General features: G+C 39.9%; 3 protein-coding genes across 8 annotated transcripts in view; 2 read left to right on the plus strand and 1 right to left on the minus strand.

Annotated features, from left to right (window-relative positions):
• Window positions 1–9579, plus strand: part of ALDH1L2 (aldehyde dehydrogenase 1 family member L2) — a 34716-nt gene extending 25137 nt beyond the window's left edge. Inside the window, exons 17-23 of the mRNA XM_066997268.1 lie at window positions 609–702; window positions 970–1066; window positions 2505–2603; window positions 3328–3493; window positions 4760–4865; window positions 5991–6190; window positions 7219–9579. Coding sequence (XP_066853369.1) covers window positions 609–702; window positions 970–1066; window positions 2505–2603; window positions 3328–3493; window positions 4760–4865; window positions 5991–6190; window positions 7219–7274 — 818 coding nt within the window. The 3' untranslated portion in view covers window positions 7275–9579. The remainder of the gene's footprint in view (window positions 1–608; window positions 703–969; window positions 1067–2504; window positions 2604–3327; window positions 3494–4759; window positions 4866–5990; window positions 6191–7218) is intronic.
• NOPCHAP1 (NOP protein chaperone 1) lies at window positions 9543–15485 on the minus strand. 4 transcript variants are annotated; one of them, XM_066997291.1, is made up of 4 exons: window positions 15332–15485; window positions 12211–12297; window positions 10802–10938; window positions 9543–9751 (listed from the first exon to the last, which is right to left on the minus strand). In XM_066997291.1, the coding sequence occupies exons 1-4, from the start codon at window positions 15468–15470 to the stop codon at window positions 9569–9571; spliced, it is 546 nt and encodes a 181-aa protein (XP_066853392.1). In that variant the 5' UTR covers window positions 15471–15485; the 3' UTR covers window positions 9543–9568. The 4 variants fall into 4 exon arrangements, with proteins under 4 accessions (XP_066853392.1, XP_047915515.1, XP_013036505.1 ...); XM_048059558.2 differs by lacking the exon at window positions 15332–15485 and adding an exon at window positions 13028–13184; XM_013181051.3 differs by lacking the exon at window positions 15332–15485 and adding an exon at window positions 12843–12988.
• The window catches only part of SLC41A2 (solute carrier family 41 member 2), a 57875-nt gene continuing 48145 nt past the window's right edge, over window positions 14919–24648 (plus strand). The window contains exons 1-3 of one of the 3 annotated variants that reach the window (XM_066997278.1): window positions 14963–15071; window positions 19014–19249; window positions 23636–24380. In XM_066997278.1, the coding sequence (XP_066853379.1) occupies window positions 23826–24380 (555 nt within the window). In that variant the 5' untranslated portion in view covers window positions 14963–15071; window positions 19014–19249; window positions 23636–23825. Of the gene's footprint in view, window positions 15072–19013; window positions 19250–19278; window positions 19379–23635; window positions 24381–24648 lie in introns of those variants that run through there. The other 2 variants (XM_066997273.1, XM_013180970.3) reach the window with 2 other exon arrangements.

Consider the following 24648-nt stretch of genomic DNA (forward strand, 5'->3'; position numbering starts at 1 on the left):
TTCCAGAACTGAATTGGAAATTTCTGTATGTCACCTGGCTCTAACTAGTGGTAAGAGCTGTCAGCCTACACCCTTTCCAAGCTCAAACAAATAGCATGAATACTCTGAAAAGGAATGCATTAGACAGAAACGTATTGCACTAGATTGTAAGACTTCATTTTTTCTCCTAATCTTATCATCACTTGGAGGTATTTAAACATGACTGTGAGACCAAAAGCAAGCAGGTAAGATGCTTATTGGTCACTATAAATAATGTGGTCCACACCGTGTTACCTAGTGACACCATTTTCATCTTTCCCCTGAAGAAGTAAAGTGACAAAGTAACTGTATGGGGCAGGCTCTGTTACAAATCTGGTCATTCCACCTACAGTGGAATATTAGGGAAGAAATTCTTTAGAACAGAGAGATGAGGGAATTTGGACACATTAATGTGATTTAAGTTAACTAACAGGATATTTTCATAGTCATATGAATAAAGCTGTAAATCTAAATGAGGATGTGATATTTTACTTGATTGACATAGTTAGTTCTTTCTGTGTACAGTGCTACTGCTGGGGTAGTAAAAATTGCTTATGTACTGTCCAGCTAAGCTGTTTTTCCCATCCCAGGTGGCCTAGTGGGACAGCACCTGTCTAAACATCCAGATGTTCGCAAAATTGGATTCACCGGTTCTACACCAACTGGTAAAGAGATCATGAAGAGGTACTCTCAGCATAAGATTCATAAATAAATGCTACTTTATCTAGTTCTTGAGTACTTTATTAGCTTTATCTTGCATGTAGCAGTAATACACAAGCACAACTAGACATGGTTGTTTACGTGTATGTAGAATTCTACTGTCATTGTTAGAAAGTAGAGGTTTACATTTCCACTAGTTATGATTCAAATGAAATAATGAAACAGCTATTTAAAAGTTTGTGAGTGTTTTTGTTGTTGTTTGTTTGTTTTTACATAATCTTTATTTTTCAGTGCAGCCACTAATCTGAAGAAAGTTTCACTTGAACTTGGAGGTAAATCACCACTGATCATATTCAACGACTGTGATCTTGACAGAGCTGTAAAAATGGTAATGCTACTTTGAAATAAAACATACTCAAGGCCTTGGTGATGCATCCTCAGAGTATTGCAACACTTTTCTTGTCAAAAACTGCAGCAGGAAACCCTTGCATAAAAATTTATGTAATCTGTTAGAAAACAGAGTCTCTTTCTATAGGATGTTTCTGTATGCTAGGACAATTGAATTGTACATGCTGTGCCAAAAAGACAGGGATTTGTACTACAAGAAGTATACATTAGACAGAACACAACAATGGAATATACTTAGAAAGTATTTTCATCAGCCAAGTTAACACATTAAAAATGATTTCTGTCAAAATATGATACTCAAAATAAGGAAAAAAAGATTCAAAAATAAAAGTCTGAAAGTAAGCTAAAATATACAATGAGCTCCCTTTTGCAATACAATGCTTCTTGGTTCACCATCAATCACGTCACCTTCCCAACCAGCCATAATGCATTTAAAATTTCAAAGTAAAAAGAGCAAACGAAATTTGTTAGTTTTAATCTTATTTCCTGCTCAAGTGATCTGACGATGAAATGACAACAGATACAGTTTGCTCACTAAGAAGTAAACGAAGGTCTCAGAAAGCAGGAAGAAACCGTTACATACTTTCCACATTTGTTGAGCTTGTGTTGGCAGGACAAGAGTCTGAGTGATGGCACAGTGAAGTATATGTGTAAATAAAAGTTAAAACTTTGCAGTCAGTGCACTGCTTGGTCACACCACTGTTTTCACATGTAGAAGTGAGAGGGTGATGCAGAGGTTGGCCTGAGATATACATAACATTGATGGCTTTTTTCAAAACAGTGCTTTTTTTTTTGCCACACGCTTGACATTAGCACATGATCCTCATCTTACCTACTAATGCCAAAACTCTAGGCCTTTGCAGCAGCCAAAAAACAACTTAGAGGGAATTTTATTTTTCCTGCCTTTCTTTCCCCCATCTCCCTACCACCCCTGGAAAAACAATAGTAGGCATCATTTTTTGGTAAATAAAAGGGAACATATTGCACTGATTCTGAATCCACACTCTTGAAACAGAAGGTTCACTGCAGATTACAGTGAGGTAATGTTCATCCCATTCCATGCGACTATCTACACAAGCAGTATTGCTCACTGGATTAACACAGTTTTATGTTTTCTGGTCATGCTGCTAGCTCTCTTCAATGTGATGCTGTAGCAGGTGTTTCTGTGGAACACTGATGGAAATGAAAAGAGCAGTGCTAATGGATTCGTCCCAAGCCATTTGTCTCCAGAGCAGTGTGTTTGCCAGTTATAAGATTAGTCCGCTTGTTGCATTGATGATGTCCCTTTACATGAAGCATCACACTTTGAGTGTTACAAGCATTGAATGCATCTGAAGGGAACAGAATGAAAGAGAGAATGAACAAGAGGATACCTATAAATACATAAATATGAATGTGTTTTTTTTTCCTTTGATCAGGGTATGGGAGCAGTATATTTCAACAAAGGAGAAAACTGCATTGCTGCTGGCAGGCTGTTTGTGGAGGAGTCAATCCATGATGAATTTGTTAGAAAAGTGGTAAGATATTTAAAGAATAAAGTTTAAGCAGATGTGTTACCATGGCACAAAGATCCACTAGTTTTATAGAAATGTGCATTTCTTGTTATCTTCAGTTGTTTAACTTCTCATTATTGTTTAGGGTAGGCAATGCTACTTCTTGTGACCCTCTTACAGGGTTAAAAGGAAGACACTAAAGGGAGATATTTTCATCAGTAATGCACAGATAAGTGACATTGAAGTAGATATTTTACCTTCAATGATATTTCGTATTTCACTAAGAAAGTAAGATGAAAACAACGACTGAACTTCAGTCTGTGTGATTGAAGATCGCTATGCAGTTTTGAAAAAGGCATATTGGAAGGGTAACTTGTCATTCTTAAAAATCCAATAGTTACCATACCATATCACTAGAGAATTCATTTGTATAGTTCAAGACCAGGAAATTATTGTGATAGCTCATTTACCACTGGTAAAAGCTAACATTTTACATGCGTTCTTAATAACAGAAGAGAACGAGTACATGAAAACAGCATAAAAAACATAGAGAAGTAACCAGAGCTTACCAAACACAAGACTATATAAACAGTCTCATTTTAGAAGGGGAGGAGCGTTCACCTTCTAAGAGTGCAGCCCTTTCTCTGAGCCAAGCTTCAAAACACTATCAACAAAGCACGCTCAATCACTGGCCGCTTTAACAACCATTTCATGTTGTATAACTTCATTTCAATTGGGTAACCCATAGGTGGAAGAAATTAAAAAGATGAAAATTGGTGACCCACTTGATAGATCTACGGATCATGGTCCACAAAATCACAAGGCGCATTTGGAAAAGCTGCTGCAATATTGTGAAACTGGAGTAAAAGAAGGAGCCACTCTAGTGTACGGAGGAAAGCAAGTATGTAGACCAGGTAAGGTATTGTTCAAAAGTGTTTGGAATTTTTACACTTTAAATAAAAGCCAGTGGTTTTGTCTCTGCTGCTTTATATAAAGCTGCAATATCACAGAAACGGTACAAGGTAAGCCCAAGATAGCACTTGAGAACAGTGTTCAAGTCTCATTCTAAGGGATCCTGTGCAACCAAAATGTAACATACAAAACTGAGTCTGTATTAGAATCTTATGATCATTTACTCCTATTGTTTGTGGAGCACTGAGGCCTTTTTTGGGACATCACTGACCTGTCAAGAGCTGTAATTATATCCATTTAGATGAACAAAACATGAAAGCTGGCTGAGGAAACTGCTGGCAGAGTCTGCATTAGGTACTATTATCAAAAAGCCATATAAAGAATATGTGTATTAAGTTTAATGGGAAGGCAGCATTTTCTCATGGACATCTGTCGTTTATCAGAAATGAATAATAGACATTTGTGCCTGAGTTTTACAATATAACAAATGCATCCCCACAGAAAAAGAAAGTGGAGATTTGTAGCTACAATAAATCCTTGTAACAAAATTAAGCGGGAAGGAGGAGGCAATTAATACGAATTCTTGGAAGTTGACTTTACCCACTACAGTGAAATACGCTCGCTCGCCAAGATCTAGGTGGCCAGGACCATTTACGTCTAAGACCAGGACAATTCTTGATTGGGAACAATGAACTAATTTTTGGATTTCTTTTTTCCACCCTTTAGAAATGAACAGTTGTTATTAGGTGAGCCTTTGTCCTAGAATTTTCTTTACTTCAGTCTCCATAAATCTTACGCAAAGTTGCTGCCCTTCAGATCTTTTTCCTTGTTTGGAATATACAGAAATGTATGGCTAGTCTGTCTTCCTGTTGGGTAACAAGAAAAGCAGTGACCTCTGTGACGTGCCATAACCTTGTCTTCCTGCTGCTGTAGTGCAGGGTCTTCCCCTTAGGAGTCACCTGGGCTGGTGGCATGCAGGCCTTCTGGTCTGGGCATGACCAACATGTTACTGCTCCGATCAAGAAAGGCCATTCTTTTAACCCTTGTGCTGCTGTTTCACTGGTGCTTTTCTACATACATGGAGGTCTCTTCCAACCTAGATGATTCTGTGATTCTGTTCATACTTCATTCATGTCAATCTTAGTATTTTCTTTTTCAAGTCTCAGTGTATCAATGATGTCAAAGTATGCAAAACTGACGGTATGGCTGATAAAACCACAAAGCATTTTGTCCATGCTCAAATAAATAATGCCTTATCCTCTGTTTAGGTTTCTTCATGGAACCCACTGTATTCACAGATGTTGAAGACCATATGTATATTGCCCAGGAAGAGTCCTTTGGTCCTGTGATGGTGATTTCCAAATTTAAAAATGGGTACGTTCTCCTCTGGTTACTGTTTGCAAATTTACTTCCTCATTTTCACCCTATGCATAGAAATGATAAAATACATAGTATAGGAGTGATAAAATATGTAGTATGATTTTGTTTAAACTTGTAAGACCTGGCTGAAAAATCTGAAAATTTTTAGTATGGGGTATCCTTCTCCATGCCAATATAGAACTAATGCTATTAGAACTGTGCAAGGGAATAGAAGGCAACTCCATGTACCACTTCTTAAATAAGACTTGGTATTTAACGTAACATTTTTACTGGAGCTTATATAATTGCGACAGCTTGATCAAATTGCAAAATGTGTATTTTTTTTTTTCCCAGTGTAATTGCTTATTCTCTTTGTCACAAAGGACTGCACAGCATTTTTGTGCATTGGACAAGACTGGCACTTTTTTTTGTAACTGAAAGCTATTAAAACTGGCAGTCCACAAAATCACTTTATATCATAGGTATTATTTACAAACAGATGAGATAACCTTATATAAAAACATCATGTAACTTATTTCCACCAGGTTTCATTTTGCTGCAGTATCAAAGTGCATCCATGGCCACATGGACACCCCTTTATATCTACAACTTATGTATAGCAGTAAGGGGCTATAACAAGTTTTTGAAGTTTTAACTTTGAAGGTATATGGAGACGAAATACAATCAGGAAATAGCACTCTGAACATGTCCTGAAAAGACGTGTCACAATAGAAGGCTGAGATTCAACATTTATTCTCCATTAACTTGTAAATTTTGGCAAACTGATTCATAAACCCGCTGCCAAGCTCTGTTTTACAAATGTTTTCGTATTGCTCTAATCCCCAGGTTGTGTTGTAGCTGAGCAAAGTTAGTATGCGTAGTGCAACTTTTCATTTGACATTTCTTAGTGTAGTCTTACACGCAGAAATGTAAACACAAGCTTTATAAATTTGAAGCAAGTGTATGAATTTCTTTAAATCTGACAGATTGACACACAGAGTAGTCACAAAAGTAGACACACAAAGCTAACTGGAGAAGAGAGCGCATGGGAAAAGGTGTTTCAATGAAAATGAAGGTGAAAGCTTGCAAATACTTGTTTATTTTACCTCCTAGCAATTAAATCAATTCTTTCTCCCACAGGGATGTTGATGGAGTGCTGCGACGGGCAAACACCACAGAATATGGTTTAGCTTCAGGCGTTTTCACAAAAGACATAAGCAAAGCACTCTATATCAGTGAAAAGCTAGAAGCTGGGACAGTTTTTATAAATACATATAACAAAACAGATGTGGCAGCACCATTTGGTGGATTTAAACAGTCTGGCTTTGGAAAAGATTTAGGTAAGTTGTTCTCTACCTCGTTTCTTTTCTTATAGTCCGAATCAATGAAAAAACAATTTTAGCCATGAACTACTAAAACAAAAGCTATGGATGTGTTTCCTGCATCTCCCACACTCCTCCAGGTAGAGATCTAATTCCTCTCCCATCCGTACAATACTCCCACCTCAATACCTCCACTTCAGTCCCTCCTGTACAAATGTTAAGTAATGCTACAGCATACAGAATATTCCTCTCAAGCAGTCAAACAACAGCTTATCCAGAGCTGCCCGCAGGCTACAAAATGCTGTAAAGCAGCAACGGTATTGGCCAAAATCTTCTTTCCTTTCTCTCAGAAATGATGTTAATTTAGGTCTCTCCTCTAAATTTATAAGAGCTTCAGAAATTTCATTATGCCTCAAAATGTCATCGAAATCTGCCAGTGAGCACTGAGAAAGATTGCATGAAGATATTTTCTTTCCAAAAAGTTTCAAAACAAAAGTCAGGCTTAGTCTAGCAAAGAAACTTTACAAGTCTGGACAGATCAAGCCTCATGGCAATGAAAAAGTAAAGATTTTTTTTTCACAGTAATGCAACAGATTTTTGCCTTTTGAATTTCTAGCAACTATCAGACATTTGTAGAAACCAAAATGATTAATATTATCAGGAAAAAAAAAGGAAGATCAAAAACTTCTACACAGAATTTTTATCTGGAAACTTAAAGGCAAACCAAACTTCTTAAATTCAACTACGAGCCCCCCCCCCCCCCCCCCGTTGCCATCTAAGATTGCTGCCACTTTAATCCCACCCAAGTGACTGCTTCTTAAATTCCAGCTGTTTTCTTTCCACACTTGTTGGGTTTGGTCTCTTTTTGTTAAGCCAGTTCTGTAAATCTAAAGGGGAGGGTAAACTAATTAGTTTCTCATGATTTGTTAAGGGCTCAAATGTTGGCTACAGCATTTTGATTTTTTCTTTAATGATATAGTTACGTTCTCCGACAGCTTTCTCTCATTTAGCTGCTGTTCTAACTGATTAATATTGTGCTTGTACAGGTGAAGAAGCTCTTCATGAATATCTCAGAACAAAGGCCATCACTGTGGAATATTAACAGCCTCACTTGGAAAGTAAACTTTTGGCAAAGTTTTAATCTTAAGGACTCCACAGAGCACTTAATACCATGCCCAGGATATGCTGTCTGCAGTGCTACAACTAGAAAAAAAATACACCCATTCCATAGACAAATTTCTGGAAATCAGGTCCAAATTTTAGTCTCACTGAAAGACAAAGGTATTTGGGAATTAACCTGAAGTTGTTTAAATTATCCAGCAACAGTAGCAGTTGTAAGCACAAGCAAAAAAAAAAAAGTATTTAAAAAAATAAGCCAAACCACAACTGAAGGATAAGTTCTCACATGCCTACTACTTATTTGTGTGAACATAGTATCTACATGATCATTTTTAATCCTTAGTCATAAAGCTTGACTTAAAGTTGAACTAAAATATGCATATTATGTCATTTTTGCTATAAACGAGTTCAAGTTTTACAGTAGCAATTAAACATTCTGCTCTGGTGATTCTTCAGCAGTACAGAAAACCTTTGTGCCATAAGTAAATCAATGCAAGAAAGTGCACTTACTATGATCTTTGTATAACACATACAGAGTTCAACATCAGTGTTAAAACTATGCATATCAAGCTAAAATTACCTGAAAATATTTTCTATCTTTTTGTTGATATGGAACATGTGATCTGCCTGCAGTTTGAAAGGTGTTTACACTAACAGATTAAAATCACTTTGTGTCTGTGCAGATGGACTGTTATCACCGTTTTATATTAACCTACTGGAAAATCTATTTTAAAATGACTGAGTTAAGACATTGGCTTTCAAACTTTCTTCAGTTTGAAGCTTTCCGAACAGATCAAGACCTTATCTAACAAACTAAACCTACTAGGACTGCTTGCTCTTCTTAGTCTGCAACTCCACCTAGAGTTTAATATGATCTGTGAGCTACCATTAAAAGTAGCAGCCCCATTCTTTGATTCCCATCCTTTCCATTCCCTAAAATACTCAGTGACTTAACCAGCTAATCTCAGTGAATCGTGCCCCCCTTCCATTTTTAAGAAGCCACACTGTGAAAGACCAGAATCCTTGTAATTTCTTATCAGAAACACTACCAAACAGATCATAAAAGAAAACTCTAGAATTAAGTGCTGGATTTAAAATAAATGGTGTAAATAATTGCAGGTTTGAAGTCATGATATCTTAAATTTAATACTTGAGTAAATACAATATAGAAAATTTTACTTTAATGGTGTAGAAAATTCAAAGTTCCTTTAAGAAACAAACTGTGATATCCAGGAGCATCATAGATTCTTCTGAAATGCAAAGCCATCTGTAAAGTAAATTAAACTGCCCAAATCATTGTATTTGATCAATCTGAGGAGAGTACAAATAAGACATAACTTCATTGATTACAGTTCCACAACTGTTTCAAGCTAGTTCAACCTCAGTACAGGCATACTGAAAATTAACCTTCTTATTCTTCTGGCAATGGCAGTTGTTAACCAAATGGAGAGGACAGAAACACCGTAGAGAAAGTGGGAGATTAGAAGTGTGGCTTAGAGCAGTTGTAACACCACAGAGGCAGACTTAACCATGTAAGTACCAAGGATATCTACACTATAGCCACAAACATTGCAGATATGAGCTAGTTCAGGGACTAGCAGCAACCCACCCATAACTCAGTGCAAGCCAAGAAGAATAAGTAATCCTTTGTCAAACTCTCTCAAGTCATGGCTTGTTACAAAGCTGTCCTTTACCGTGCTACCTCATCTTGAAATGGCTCCAACCACTGCTTCGGTGTTCAACAGCTACTATCATGAGTGCAATGTAGACAACCTCTGATGTACTTTAAGGTAACGTTTAATATTGAAGACATGGTACATAACAATTCACAGGACACCATATAAAAGAAATAAAATATTTTTCTCCTAGTTACCTCTTTCCTCCCCTTGAAGCGAATATTTATTTTAAGCACACTACAAAAATCTTTATTCAACAAAGCAACAGTTCTTAACTAGCTCTGCAGCACGCCTTCCTGTTCAAGTGCCCCAAATTCTATCCACTTTCTTTGTCTAACCTCATGATGAAGCTTGGAATTTCCATTTTGTTTGATGAATAAGACAGTACTTAATCTTCAGAGATGCAGCTTGCCTCAGAGTCATGAGTAGATCCTGAATTCTCCTTTATGTAAACTATAGCATTTTATGTGATCCTGGGAAGTGTCACATTTTGCATCACATTGGTGATGCAAAAAACACGGTAGTTTTAAGGGCCAAATTGTCAGACAGAAAACTGTTTTTGTTTTTTCTTTTAAAAAAAAAAAGTAAAATAAAAATGGATTTACTCATTCACTTTGCTGTCCAAAATTTCTATTTTGCCCTTTTCTCCCTTTTGTTTAGGAAACTTAATGTTGTGTATTGTCACTTCGTCAGTTGTACAGTCATCTCCAGATTCCGAGTCATCTTCTGAAGTTAGTATCTCCTCATCCGTATCAGAACCACTCAGTTCAACTACAGCCACATTCTGGAAAAAAATAAAAACAAAAACAAAACTGAGTTAACACATTATACATTTCTGTATCACTTCTATCATTTGAGTAAAATATAAAGAAAACAAATCAATCAACCCTACTAGCATAAGAAAACCACAACCACAGTTAAAATTTTGGCTTCTTCTGTGATTATGACAGGTATCATAAACAGATTCCTAAATACAAAAGTTGTAATTTTATTGCCCAATAACAAACATAAGTGCATTTTTGTATCATTATAAAAGAGAGAACTGAATACATAGCTGAACTAGATCTAAATTAGAAGTTTAAAGTGGTGAGCAGTAAGCATCAAAACTAATATTCAGTAAAGAATTTAAATCAAACCACTTAATGCATAAAGGGGTCGTGATATATGCATATGAAGTGTTTATATATTTATGAATGTAAATAATATAATCTAGTATTATTGATGGTACTACAGCCATCAACACAAAGTAGCAAGTAGTTTAAATCACCAGGATATTTTCTGAAGCAAAAAATGATTGTATATTTCCATATGCAGAGCTATGATTTGAGGTCTGTTTTTTTTTTTTCTATGAAAACATCTGTCTTAAACTGACAGTTCTCACCTCAAAAAATTCCTGTATGCTGCAAGGCAAAATACAGGAATATATATTTATACAAAATATGTTAAATATACACATAAAATATATTTAACATAAATATATGTTAAATGCACATATAAATATACACATGTATATAAATACATGTATAAATACAAAATATAGGATACATATTTGTTGTGCAAATACATTTCTTACATGATCTGCAAATAGCACTATGTTATTAATGATTAGGTCTCCTAGCTCGCTTATTATAAAGCCAAGACTTTTTTCAGATGTTGCCATATCAAAAATCTTTTTAAAATCCTGCCAGTTACCCATGCCATATCAGCATGTTACAACAATTCTCATAATCCACTTTGTTTTTTCACTATTCTTCAGCCTAGTTCTTTCTAAGATCAGAAGATTATTTTACTTGTTTCTAAATTTATTGTATAGAACCAAATATATAGTATTTACCATTTCTATAACTTTTTCTGTGGTGTCGTCTAGACTTTCAATATCAAATTGATGAGCTGGCGCTGTTACCATTTTTCTTCTTAGCTCATCATTTGCATGCGCCATCTGTGGTAAAAAGCTCTGTACTCTGTCCAAAACTGAAACAGAAATAATTACCACCTGCATATCTATAAAAAGACACATACTCATTTATACCTCAGAAATCTGAGCTTCTAAACAGATTCCATTTCAATTGTAATGTCCAATTATCATCTTATGTTTTAATAGGACGATTCTTTATAATATTCAATTTCCCAAGACATAAATTGCAAAAACACAAAGAATTGGTCAGCATCTGGTAGGGGTGAAGAAATCACACCTACAATTCCATTTGTATTCTTAAAACAAAATGTAGCTAGTAAATGCCATGGTTTAAAATACACATTGAATGCCATCTTGAGAAACTTCCACATCAGCATTACCTCCAATGGAAATAAAATTATGTCCTCCTTTCTTCCCTTACCAAGTATAGACTGAAGGACTCAAAGATGACAGAAAAATTAACTGTAGCACAGATGTCATGCTACACAAAATAAAGTAATACAGTTTCCAAAAAGGGCTCTGAAATTAAGATGGTGGGAGAGAGACAGATGATCTAGGTTAAAGTATAATGCACTTGTCCTCTACAGAAGTCTCCCTCTAAGCTTGTTGTGGACTTCCCGACAATTTTAAGATAATCACTGTAATTAGCAGAATCACACCCATCTCTCCTCCATGTGGAAAAAGAGAATCTTCACCTGCCTCCAGACTTTCTTCAGGTAATCTTTGCTCCACACACACAGATCCATCAGTTACTAGTTTTCATTCTCTGTGAAGTAATACGTACTATTCTGAATGAGCCCCATGCAAGTCTAACAGGCATAACGTACATCTGAAATGTTGTCATTTTCATAAAGACATGCATTCCAATTAATTTATTATGAATGAAATGTTATATGGTCTGCCTTAATAATTCTGGCAGAACATTCATTAAAAAATAAGTTATTAAAATTATCCACATAACATGCATGAATTTGAAAGTAGCTGACTAAATGAAGACCAAAGGTACAGCCTAGCTAGTTTACTGTATGCAGACATTTGGATTTTTCTCTGAGCATAAGTCTCTAAAACTTAAAACTGCAACACCTAGCACAGCATATCTAGTTTTGCAGAAAGAGCAGTTACATAATAAACCTGAAGGAGGCGTAACTGCAACAAAGAATCAAACACCAACAAAACAGAACATGAGAGTTTCTCCCTTTACCAATGCAAGGAAATAGTTGCAGATTCACAGATGCAAAAGAATGTTAAACTGTTAAAGTATTAAACATTAAATGATGTTAAATAAAATACCTAGTAGTTGCCACTGCCCCAGAAGCCTTTATACTTACCATTACTCCTTGGCATCCTAACCGTCTGTAAAGTTGTGGCCTTCTTGCTGCTACGTTTTGAACTGATCAGTAATGTTTCTTCTAGCCCTGGAAACAAACAGGTGTTTAAATGTTTACCTGCACCAACCACAAATCTCACATTTTAAGCGTGAAGATCATCTCTTGCTGCTCCTTCTCCCCCCTCTCTACACCAAACCTAAACAGATGAGGATTAATTCAGCCCTCTCTGCCTCCAGAAATTCCACTCTGCTTTCCTGCAAATGTTTTTTTTTTTCACTTTTGTTTGGGATGGGACACGTCAGTACCTCTGTACACAACAGGGAGCGAGTATCTAGAACTTGCTACCACAGAGTGTGAAAGCAGATGGATCAGCAGGTACAAAACGGAGTTAGACAAACTCAGGGCAGCAGACATAACCAGATCCCACGGGACTGAGCGGAGGGAACGTGCCCTCCAGCAGCCCTACCCTACAGCTACAGCCACGGCAACTACAAGAACAGCAGCAGACAGCGTTCAAGTTAAAAAATCCCCCTGCACCACGTGCTACCGCAGCTGCTGGGAGAAAGGCTGCCGGACTACACAGAGCACTGGTCTGCCCAGCAGTCACTTCAAAGTCTTTCTCAAAGGTTTACTTCGCAAACCGGAGCTCCCCCGGGCTGCGGCTCGGGTCGGCTCCACGCTGCCGGCGGAGGCGGGGGGCATCCCGGCTACAGGCCCCGGTGCCCGGAGGCCCAGCTGAAGAGGGGTGGCGGCGCTGCCCCCTCCCCGAGCACGGGGGTCCCGCCGCCCCCTCCCCGGCCCCGTTCCGGCCGCTCACCTGGGCGGCGCCCCGCGGCCAGCAGCTCCCGGGAGGCGCCCGGCGCCGCCGCCATGCGCGCACCCGGCCGGAAAATGGCGGCCGGGGAAGGGCCCTCAGCGACCCCTGGCGGGCTCCCGGGGGGGGTGCGCTCCAAAGCGAAAAATGATTTTAAAAAGGGCTTTGGAATCTTCGTGGAACGCCTTTTTTTTTTTGGTAACTTTCCCGTTTTTACGACCAGAATCTGGGGAGTCAAATGTGGGATCCCGAGGGAATTGTAGTTGTCGTTTGGAAAAGCAAGTGCTGCAGCTGCCAGGTTCAGCTCGGGGCTGTTCCGCAGCTCCCGGCCCTGTCTGTAAGCTGGGGAACGGCAAAGCCCTAAAATGAGAACTGGGTGCTTCCTAAGAGAGGAGATGGGATGTCCAGGCCCAACATGAGGACAAGGAGTAACCAGGTAACTGTTGCTCTAGTAGGAGATGTGAAATTTTTTGAATTTGCTGCCTGGTTTGCACCTTTCTGCCCAGCCATGCTTCCAAGAAGGATCCCTCTGCCTGCTCTTGAAGACTGACAGGTGCTGAGGACTGAGTTATTTAGTGGTGGGCCACAAAACACCGAGGCTCTCTGAATTTGCTCCCAGCCCAGAATAACCATACGTGAGCCCCAAGTAAGACATTTCATCCATGGGTACAAAGCAACTTGAGCGGACGGAGGGACACGGTGCTGCCAGGGAACCTCTGGCAGGGTGTGATGAGGTGAGTTGCGCAAGATGCCCAAGCAAGCAATGAGAAAAGCCAGGAACAGCACCCTCGGGTGCTATTCTCGTATATTCCAAGCCGCGGCTGGCAATACCAGTAGCAGAAGCACACTTCACTTGGTTTGCACAGCACCCAGCTGGGTACTCAAGCTACATAGTACAGGGTGCAGGTGCATGTGGCTGTCATGAGGCCAGGGGACAACAGCTCCTGTAGCCCACAGAACTGATAGCCCAAAGGTTTGGGCTGCTTCATTCCTTCAATGCAGTCTCGACTTGGAGCTCACGGTGATGCTTTGTGTGCCTCTGCTGCAGTGCAGAGCGTTTTGGCTGCTGTCCTGCGAATACATCGTCCTGTGCTTGAGCTGCTGCTTTTCCACGCACCTTGAGGCAGCTAGCTCCAGCCGATGGCAGATACTTGGTGCCTTGCCCGTGCTCTCTTCTGGTCTGTCGACAGAAAGGAAAAAAGACGCTGCAGGCTTGGCTGCTGCCACCATCATTAAATCCAGGTTGCCTTTCCTTCCTCTTTCTTCTCTTTCACTTTCCACTTTAGGCATCCCCAGTGCTTTGAAGTGCGGAGCAGCTGTCGGGGAATAACACCAACAACGGTAACAACCGCACAGATTCAGCTGGCTCCACCATTTTAATATGCTAAGCTAAAAAAGCAAGCGTGCTTCCAGATAAGGGTTTTGAGGGTTGATTAACAGGGCCCAGCAAGGCCTTGGCCATACAACGAGTCAGTGAGTGGCGCTTCATTTGAGACGGGCAGTTGATTGCAGGCGTGGTATGCATGGACTTGCACTCAAGCGCTTGGTGTTGAGGGAAGGGTAGGCGGCCTGACAAGAGCCAGAATACTTCAGCTGACCCAAATACCCAGAAAACCCCCTTTCTTCGGAAGCTATTTTTAACCACCCTGCGGGACAGAACGAAAACGTTCCAAAAGTAGCAAAAATAAAAATAAAAATTCCAAAGCAAAGCAAAAACTGCTGACTCGGAAAGCTCTGCCAGGAAACCTTCCCCCCCCCCCCCCGAGGCCAGGGCTGCCTCCTCCGCCCCTCGGGCTCCCCGGGGGCTGCGGGGCGCCCCCCTCAGCGGCGGGGCAGCGGGCGGGTGGCGGCCCTGGCCGCCCGGCCCCTTCCCCTCCGCCGGCTGCGGGCTGCCGGTGGCGGCGGCGCATCACGGGGCCACATCATCGCGGGGGCCGCCCGCCCGCCCGCCGCTTCCGCGCCTGCTCGGTGCGGCGCCGCTCACCTCGCCCGCAGCTGTCACCGCCGCGATGGAGCGGCCCCGCCGGCCGCTGCCCGCCTCGCCCAGGTGAGGGGCGGCGAGGGGAAGGGGACGGAGGGGACGGGGGTGACGGGGACGGGGGGGGGGGGCGGGTGAGGGGCGGCCGCCCGGCCAGCTGCCATCCCCCCCCCCCCCCACCCCCGGGGGAGGGGGGGTTCGGGAAAGTTTCCCCGCCGGGCGGAGCCGCGGGGGCCCGGCAGGGTGCTGCGGGGTGAGGCGGCCCCGCAGCCTGCCCCTGCGCTCGGCCCCGGTGCTGTGGCCTGCCCGGAGGCTGCTCTGCACGGTACCGGGTCCGTGGAGGCACTGCCGGCGCCCGGCGCTCCCCGCATCTCCCTGGCGGTGCTGGTCCCACCTGGCGCCCTTCAGCTGCGCCGGGATCTGGCTGGGGTCGCTGGAAGAGCAAGGAGGCGTGCAGCCTGCAGCCATCACCTTCTTCCTTCTTTCTTTCCTCTTTTTTTTTTTTTTTTTGTCTACAAGCTTTGCGATTAACATGTGGTGACACAACACTTGCGCTCTTTCCATCCTCTCCTGCCAAAACATAAGAGCTTTCTGTCATTTCCTCCACTCCATCATTAATTCTCAATTACGTTCAAGTAGGAGCTGCAGCCACTTTCCCTAATTTCAGTAAATATTATCGTTACCTCCCGCCCCGTGCTGTCCAGGATGCAATCGTGTCCTCTTCGCTAACATTTTATGCCAGATTATAGACCACGATATATTAGCCAGGCTCTGATAAGTGCAGCATATAAAATTAAATTATTGTTTAGTCTTAGTATCAGTAATAAATCATAAAGATACAGGGAAAAAAATAAAGTCTTCTCATATGTCTCTTCTGCATAGAGTCCCGCCAGCTGTTAGTAGATATCCTAAGTTATCTGTGCTTTACCAGCTCAGTAATGCGGGTAAAAAGATGAGATTAGATGGGAAGACCTGTCTTGGCAGTATTCCCCACTTATATTGCCTTAAAGAGATTATGAACCTGGAACTGTAATGACATGGTACGACGGGTAGACATTTCAGAAGGAAAAATAAAACGTATCATTTTCTTTTCAAATACTTAAGGATATTATCCCCCCAAAACAATGTGAGGTCTGTATCCTGGTGCCTGAGTTAATAAGCGATTCATCCCTTCCTCATGATGACAGTAGAAACCTGTAATCAGGATCCCAAATAGTACAGCTAGGACTCATCCAGGTAAGCACCTAATGGTTACTTAATCTAAAGGAGAGCGCTACCTCTTCTGTTTCAAACTTCCCCACATGCTTTTGATGGTCTGGATGTGATTTGCCAGACAGTTTTCGTGCCGGCATTCCGTTTGGGTGATTTTGCAACCTGACCGCATTTCACAGCCTGCCGCTTCGTTTCTGGCTCTGTTTTGGTCTTTTTTAATTGAGTTGCCTTAAAAGTGCAGAGGCAAACCAAATCTTTTTCTGACAGCTGCTTTTCCCTTCCTCGGGGCAGAAATCGAAAGCTGCCATGTTCAGGAAGTGAAATGCAGCAGTCTGAAACTTGTCTGAAAATTGAGCCTGAGGCTGGCTGCTCCTTCAGTGTCTTCATTATTTTCAAGAAGGCATTTGGAGGTTGTTTCATCTATTTTTTTCTCTTTTTTTTTTTGGTCTCTTTTGCAGTTGATTTAATCTACAGCTGCCAAAAAATAAACACCATATTAACTAGTATATCACATAATATTTAAAAAATGGTATGTGATGCCTGTTTATCTGCTGTGCACACAACGTTTATAATTTTTCATCATGTTTTCCATTTTTTCATCCCAAACATTAAGTATCTGGTATAAATAATCTTAGCACAGCACACCATCTTAGGTTTGGGATGCTACAAACTGGTTAATAATAATACAGACTGTTTACTCTGTCTATATGCTGAGGTGAACTGATGTAGCTTTCACTTTCTGCTGATACGTTCACCAGGACACAGTAGTGTAAATGATTAGCCATAGCTAACATAAGGATGTCGGGGTGATACCGGGAATTTGTACGTACATAGGACACAGCAGTGGAGAAGAGGCCGTGCAGATCCTGTGTAAATCTTCAGAACCTACAAAAAATCCCCTAAAATGTCACATTCCAAACCTCAGAATCTCAGAACTGTTGTGGTTGGAAGGGAAATCTGGACACTGCCCCATCAACCACCGCTGCTCAATGTAGGGTCAACTAGGGCAGGTTGCTCTGGGCCGTGTCCGCTTGGATTGTATCACCGAGGATGGAGACTCTGTAACCTGCTTGGACCAGTGTTCAGCCACCCTCACAGTGTGGAAAAACAAAAAGGGGAAAAAAACAAAACAAAAAAAATAACTACACTTTTTTCTTATGCATAAACAGAATTTTAAGTGTTTAAATTTGTGTCCACTGCCTCTCATCCTTTCACTCGGTACCACTAAAGAGTCTGGCTTCATCTTTTTTAACTACTCTCGCCAGTTATTTGTACACTTTTCAAGATCCCTCTGGGCATCCAGCTTCTCCTCACCTATCAGATGTTCAAATCCCCAAATGATCTTCATAACCTTTTGCCGGACTGGCTTCACTGTGCCCATGTCTCTCTTGTACTGGGGAGCCCAGAACTGGACACAGCACTCCCAACATGTCTCACCACTGCTGATCGCTGAAAGATTGCCTCCTTCCACCCGCTGGCAATGCTCTGCCGGCAGGATTCAGCCTGGGATGCTTTTGGCCTTTCTGCAGCAGGGACATGCTGCTGGCTGAAGGTCAGCTTGTCCTCCACCGGGGTTTTCTCTGTACGGGTGGTTTCCAGCTGCTGGGTCCCCAGCCTGTGCTGGAATGTGGTCTTATTTCTCCCCACCAGCAGGACTTTGCATTTCCTGTTGCTAACCTTCATGAGATTCCTGTTGGCCCATTCCTCCAGCCTGCCAAGGTCCCTCTGAATGGTAGCACAGCCATCTCATGTAATCTTCTTCATTATATCCGTCTATAGACATGGCAATGACCATTCCATTATAATTATCCCAGTGTTGAATAGGTGGAAGCAGCCCATGAAGGGAAAAGAATGAAACACTAGATATTCAATAGCTACAAAAGCTGGTATAGAAAACTATTTAAAAACACTTATCAACGTCTCCTCCATGACACTTATATATGGTGATTTAAATTTAAAATCCAGAAACACCAGGATGTCTCCTTAATTAATAAATGGTGTTTGCAGGCATGTCTCAAATGATGAAATCCTAACCTCAGTTAAATCAGTGGCAAAATTCCTGTTGCTGTACACGTGATTAGTATGTTAACCGTTCTGAAGAGGAGTGTTTTGCAAACAAGTGTGAAAATGAGCAAAGCTAGAGTCCTGAATTTTCTCTACAATAGATTATCACATACATAGTCTGTTGTCCAAAGAAAGGCCCTTTCTAAGGTTGTACCTACCTGTTTATTATGGCAACATATTAAAGGTCAGTGTTTCATTAATATTTCATATAACGTGCCTGAATATCCCTTTCCAAGGCTTGTTCTTGTACTGAGAGGTGTTTCTCAGACACGTTTAAGCTATGGTGTTTTATTTTAAGCCACGTAGAAGTGCAGCATAGAGATTATTATTGCCTTAAAAAATTACCTGTAAAAATTGTTTGCAGCTTATAGGAAAAAAGGGCTTTGACTACGGTATGATTAGATATGGATCCTGTGAAAGCTCTCAGTATTGTTTAGTTTGGTGTTATCTTTTCATTTTGTTAGCCAGACTCTGAAAGAAATCAGAAAATTAATTTTCGTAGCCTTAGACTTCAATAAATATTTGTTTTAGCCTCACATAATATTGACTTTAGAAAAGTTTCGTATTCTGTGCTTCAACATTCTTCCCTCTTCCGCTTTTTCTGAAGGTACTTTAAAAAGTATGGTGATTGTTTTCATGCTTTAAATCAATCGTCAGCAGTGTAATTGCTGTACGATCAAATTTTTAGCCATAGAACTCAGTCCCTTGATCCTGCTGGTGGTGGATGTTCTTTAGGTGCTGGGAAGGCGTGTAAGAAGCTCCTCCTTGCTACGCTCCTGAGAACTGAATCCTCACCGTGACTGAAACAACGTTTGGGTAATAACGAAGAGCATTCTTGCTGCCTCTTCCTGAACAGTTACATTTTCCATGTCATCTTCATCTTCCTCAGATATGACAAGACCAATCAAGTCAATCAAAAGTGAAGGATGGAAAAATCTGATAACAGTCAGGTGTTCAGTTTCATGGCTGAAGTATGAGAGATTTTACCGAAGCAGCTATTCATTTCCAAAAATCAGCATCTCTTCCAGCTGGTGGTCCTCTGTATTTTCCACACCATCTCCTTCTGCCTGTCCAGTTACAGCATCAGACATGCTGTCTCTGTATGTATTTTAAAAATTGCTGTATGCATTAGTTGTATTAATTCTTGTGGAGAAAATTGCTTTGTTGTGTGCCAGATTGCTAAGTGTCTCACTTTTCAGGAATAAGTCCTCAGCACACAGCAGGGTATGACTCTGTTTCCTATTTGTGTGTGTTTGCAGGACTGAGAAAGAGAGGTGAATAACACACAGTAATTGTTATGTGGTATAAAGTGAATGAAGGAAAAGAAGGAACTGTTAAATGTAGCTATTTAGGAAACAATAATGAGTTGAAAATGATTATATTCATACTCTGGGCAGAGCTCATTATTTTGCTTGTAGGCAGAAAGACAAGGTGTCCTTTCATTTCACATATAACATGCTGAGTATAATAAATTTGAGGCTGCTTTCTGACTTCTCAAAGGATCTTTGTCTTTCTCTCTCTTTCTCTCTTTTTTTTTTTCTTCTTTATTAGTTCACCTTTGTCTGTAACCTCCTGGTTATATGGCAGGAAACAAGATTCACTTATCTCCTCGCATTTTTGGATGCAATTTTTGATATTTTTACTTCCTTTATTTCACATGAGTTACTCTAGTAGTTACTCTAGTAGTGCTTGCTCCTTTACCTGGCTATATCTTTTCTAGACAACACAATAAAATCACAATTGTTCTTGTCAATGATAAAGCTTCTTAGGGACTTCTAATCCCTGAGATCATGTTTTTCCTTAGATGTAGCAGGTACAAGTGTTTTGTAGCTACAAGCAAAAAACTAAAACTGCAGCAATATTAGCATCCTGTAACTCAGAATAAAATTATTGTATCAGGTGACATTTGGAAGATTATCTTTGCTGGAGCAGGTTTTTAGAAACGAATGCTTACATTCAGAAGGCTTCAAAGTTATTTCCTCTGTGTATGCTCTAAAGATGTAATTACTCTTCGTTGTATATTTAAATTTTGTAGGATAGTTTTCAGTTCATCTTCTAAAGTTCTCATTTTTAAGCATTTACCGTTACCTCATTTTGGCATTTCAGGTCCTTTTGGTAGGAAAAATAGAAATGACTGTCATCCAGACTGCTTTGTACTTTCTCATTTCAACTGTTAGCCATCCAGGCCAAGCTTTTTCCCTGTTTGTAACTTTTACAGTTGACTGAATCATTTTTCTGTCCCCCTTTGTTCTTTTAGGTGTGATTTCTGTTTGTTAATAATCTCTCATATTAAATGAAACCACAGTACCCCCAAAAGATCCATATCTTAAGAAAATAGAAAGTATAGACTTACATGGAGAAAACCCCATATGGTATAAAGATATGGGCAATTAACCCAAATATTTTTGGCCGGAGTTCCAGAGAAATGAGTAATTTCCATGAGTCAGCAGTCTAGCACTCCAGTGATGTGACTGGAGGACATCAGAGTAACCACAATGACAGCCAGCCTCTGCCTTGCTAAAGCTATTGGGAAATTTTCTCAGTGTATTTCCCTGGGAGTGAAATTAAATCCGTCATCTCTTACTCCTCCACTCCGCGCTCCCCCCCACCCCCTGAGAAAAAAAAAAAACAAAACCAAAAACCTGCCACCCCTAAAAATCCTTACACTGGGGCTGAGTCGGGCTATGTGGCTTTTATCTTGGACACTTCCAATCTTAGTTTCACATCCCATTTTTGAATTATTTCACCTCTAATCTGGATGCTTCTTGTGATCGACTGAAAGTCACCTGGCTAAAGCAATCTTAAATTTGCCCTCTGCAGAACTCGTGTGCTGCTTTCCATCCTCATAAATCAGCTGGGAACCTTCAGCACCCTGTGTTACAGCCTTCCTGAAACCCTGATTTTCCACAATTTCCATGAACTTCCCTTTCATTCCTCTTAATCCTTCTATAAAGCTCTGTTGTCACAGATTCTGGTAATAGTTAAGCTGCTAGTTTAATGACACATCTGCTTGTCTTTTTTTATGCATCCTATCTTTTCTTTTACTTTCTTTACTTACCCTTGCTTGGGTCAGGCAGAAACTAAATTGCTCCTTCTTGTTCTCTTTCTGTAGCACGTAACCAAGCACCATTTTCGACTGTGGTTAGAGCTCCTCTGGGACAGCAACAAAGGTCATTTTGTTGTTTTGTTCCTCATAATGATGTGTGGGGAAACTAGAATTGAGGCCTACAAGTTTTTATATATAACAAAAGGTTCAACATAGCACAAACTACTACAGAGTGGCAAAAAGATATTTCAGGAATCTTGGTTCCTCTTTTTGACATGTGGAAAAAATTGTGGGTTTTGTTTTTGTTTTTCTTGCAAAATTTGACTTCTTTCTAAATCGAATGATAAACTCCACTGTTGCTTTTAAAATATTATTTTCTTGGTCAGAGCTGCCTTGGATAACGCAACTGATAGAGGGAAAGTCTTCATGTCGAGTCTGAGTCGTCTCCTCACTGACAAAAACCAAACAAGTAATTCTGTAAGCAGCAGGAGATTTGAAGCTGACTTGCTGTGGCTGTATGTGGGCGAATTATCCTAACTCATGTTTGAAGATGCCTTACAGCAAGGGCACCAGTCAGGTTCTCCTGTAAGGCTGTTAGTAACTAAAAGCTTTGACATCTCTATTTTCTGTCAAACGTAATTGAAATTGCTTCAAAAATATTGGATGATTTAAAAAACATTGAAACGGAGAGATGGAAAGTGTAGGCATCATAACATATATATATGATCTTAGTAACCCTATTTTCTTAGGAAAATAGATAAAAAATCCTTCAACCCTGAACTATTTCTATTTCCTGCAGTTTGTAAAAATATAACTTTTTGCAGCTTTGCATAGATTTTTTTTTTCTCTTGAGTTTGTGGAAATGTGTTATCCAACATCATATTAGTTCAGTCTGCCCAACCTTTGTTCTTTGTTTGTACCAATGATTTACTTGTGTTCATGGAGTCTAGTAATAAATACAGGTCAACAAAACTTCCAGTCAAATGAATACTGTTGTACTTCTAGTAAATTACTGTAACTATTATTGCAACATGAAAACTAAAGAAGAGGAAAGTGAAGTGGCTTCTGATGGAGGACATGTCAAATGACTCGAGACTGCCTATATATCGTTGTCTAATATTCTACCATAGCAGCAATTTGAAAGCAGAAATAAATACACATAAAATCACACTAAACATAAAAGATATATTGTCTTTGGATGACTTGCAGAAAGCAAAACAAACTGACCACATCTGGTGTTAATATTGATCAAGTAATAATATTTTAGTGGTCACTAGACAGGAGAATAAAGTATCTTTAAGGAAATATGTGCAACCGATGCCTCATGCAAAATTAAATAAAAATCAGTTTTGTGATATCTTATTTATCCTAACTCCTAACAGTTTTTGTTTCTAATTTTAATTAAAATTTAATATACCATATTTATGAGTATAGTGCTGCAGGTGTATTTTTAAATCACTAGTATACTATATATACTAATATAAACTTAGCTTATATACAAATATAAACTATTGTAGACTGGGCTGAATTGGTCTGAATTTCACTACTGCCTTCTTTCCTTGATACTGTAGTATTTCATTAAAAAACATCCAGCTTTATTGCATATATAGAATCTCTCTATATTTAACATAATTTATATGTTTGCTTCAGAGCAAATTCGGTAAGTAAGATCTTAAATCAGCATGCTTTTGAATTGTACGTGCCCATATTTTTTTGCGATCATTTTATGGGGCTGAGGAGCAGAGGCTATCAACACATAAAGACTGTGCCACCCAGAATATCACTTCAGGCTTGCCACATCTGTTTTGAAAGGTGTTTTTTCCCCTTTTTTTCTGTGCTTCCTGCCATTAGCACAGGGCATGAAGAACAACAGCAGCACCACAGCGCACCATGTGGGCTCTTTTTTACCTCACCTGTGCACCTTCCACAAACAATTTCCTCTGGGGACCTACTGCTTCCAAGGACGCTGGAAGTCTAGGACTAAACTCAGGACTTGCCTAATGGCTTTGACTTCTGGACTTTAAGAAGGCAAAAGTTGGGCCCTCACCAATTCACTTACGGTCCACGTTGCTTTATCTTTGTCTCACTGGAAAGTACACTGATTTGTGAAACCTCCTCACCCACCAATTTTCTCTTTTTCCCTTCTAATTTCTTTCAATTTAGGTAGTTGAGGGTTGGAGGAGAGTGGCTTGTTTACAAACACTTACTTTGAAAAGGTAGTGGGTGGCCTAAACATTAAACTAGTATCTTATGCCTTCTGTAGAGAGTTAAAATATTTTCAAGTTTTTTATATATACTTTTTTTTTTTCAGATCCAGACTTGCTTATGGAATTGTTGAAGACCTGAGATTTCTGAAAAAAACTTTTTGCATGCAAAAAAGGAACATTTTGGTTTATCTGTTTTAAAATTATCAAGCGTGGCTCTTGATGACTCATCTACAAGATTTCTTCACTGACGTCTGAAGAACAAAGTGCTTTTCCAACCTGTACTTCTATAGCACTATGACTAACTGTAAAGGCAGATCTACCATTGCCAAAACAAACAGCAAAGTTCATGACAGAGAAGGTTTTGTAAACTGGACCATAAATTTTAGTACAATTCAGTCTGATAAATTCTTGAGTTTACTTTTGAGTATGGTTCCTGTTGTTTACCAAATAAACCAGGATGAAAGACACAAAAAAGTGAATGGTATCTGGCAAGATGGATTACAGCCAGCAGGACACAATTATAATGTTAGATCTGACCAGCACACAGAGTACCATCACTTTGCAGAACCAACTTTTCATGGAAGTAATGGACACAGCCCAACTAGCTGTAGCCCTAAATATGATGATTTTACCAGTTATAATTACTGTGATGGAATGGACACTTCAGAAACAGATGCCATGTTGCAAGAAGACAACCTGTCTAGTGACAGTAATGAAGATATTATTGTGGAAGGGAGTAGAAAACAACCCAAAGAATCTAGTAGTATTATGGCATTGCAGATACTTGTACCTTTTTTGCTAGCAGGATTCGGAACTGTTTCTGCCGGCATGGTTTTGGATATTGTACAGGTTGGTATTTGCTTTGGAAGATATTTTTTTAACAGATAATCTGTGGGTTTTGATAGTTCTAAGGCATGATAATGTAGATGTTCACAGTATTTAGGGGTAATTAGGTCTGTATAAGACTTTGCTATTATGAACTCCTTCTCCCCCAAAACTTGTCTTAAATAGTTCAAATATTTCATTTGGAGTCAGTCAGGACTTGGTAAGTGTTGTCACTTAGCCACAGTAATCTGGCGAAAAGAAATGTTACCATCTGCTTTAACTGAAGATAGAA

This window comes from Anser cygnoides, chromosome 1 (genome assembly GCF_040182565.1).
Source record: "Anser cygnoides isolate HZ-2024a breed goose chromosome 1, Taihu_goose_T2T_genome, whole genome shotgun sequence".
In the NCBI taxonomy this organism is placed as follows: Eukaryota; Metazoa; Chordata; class Aves; order Anseriformes; family Anatidae; genus Anser; species Anser cygnoides.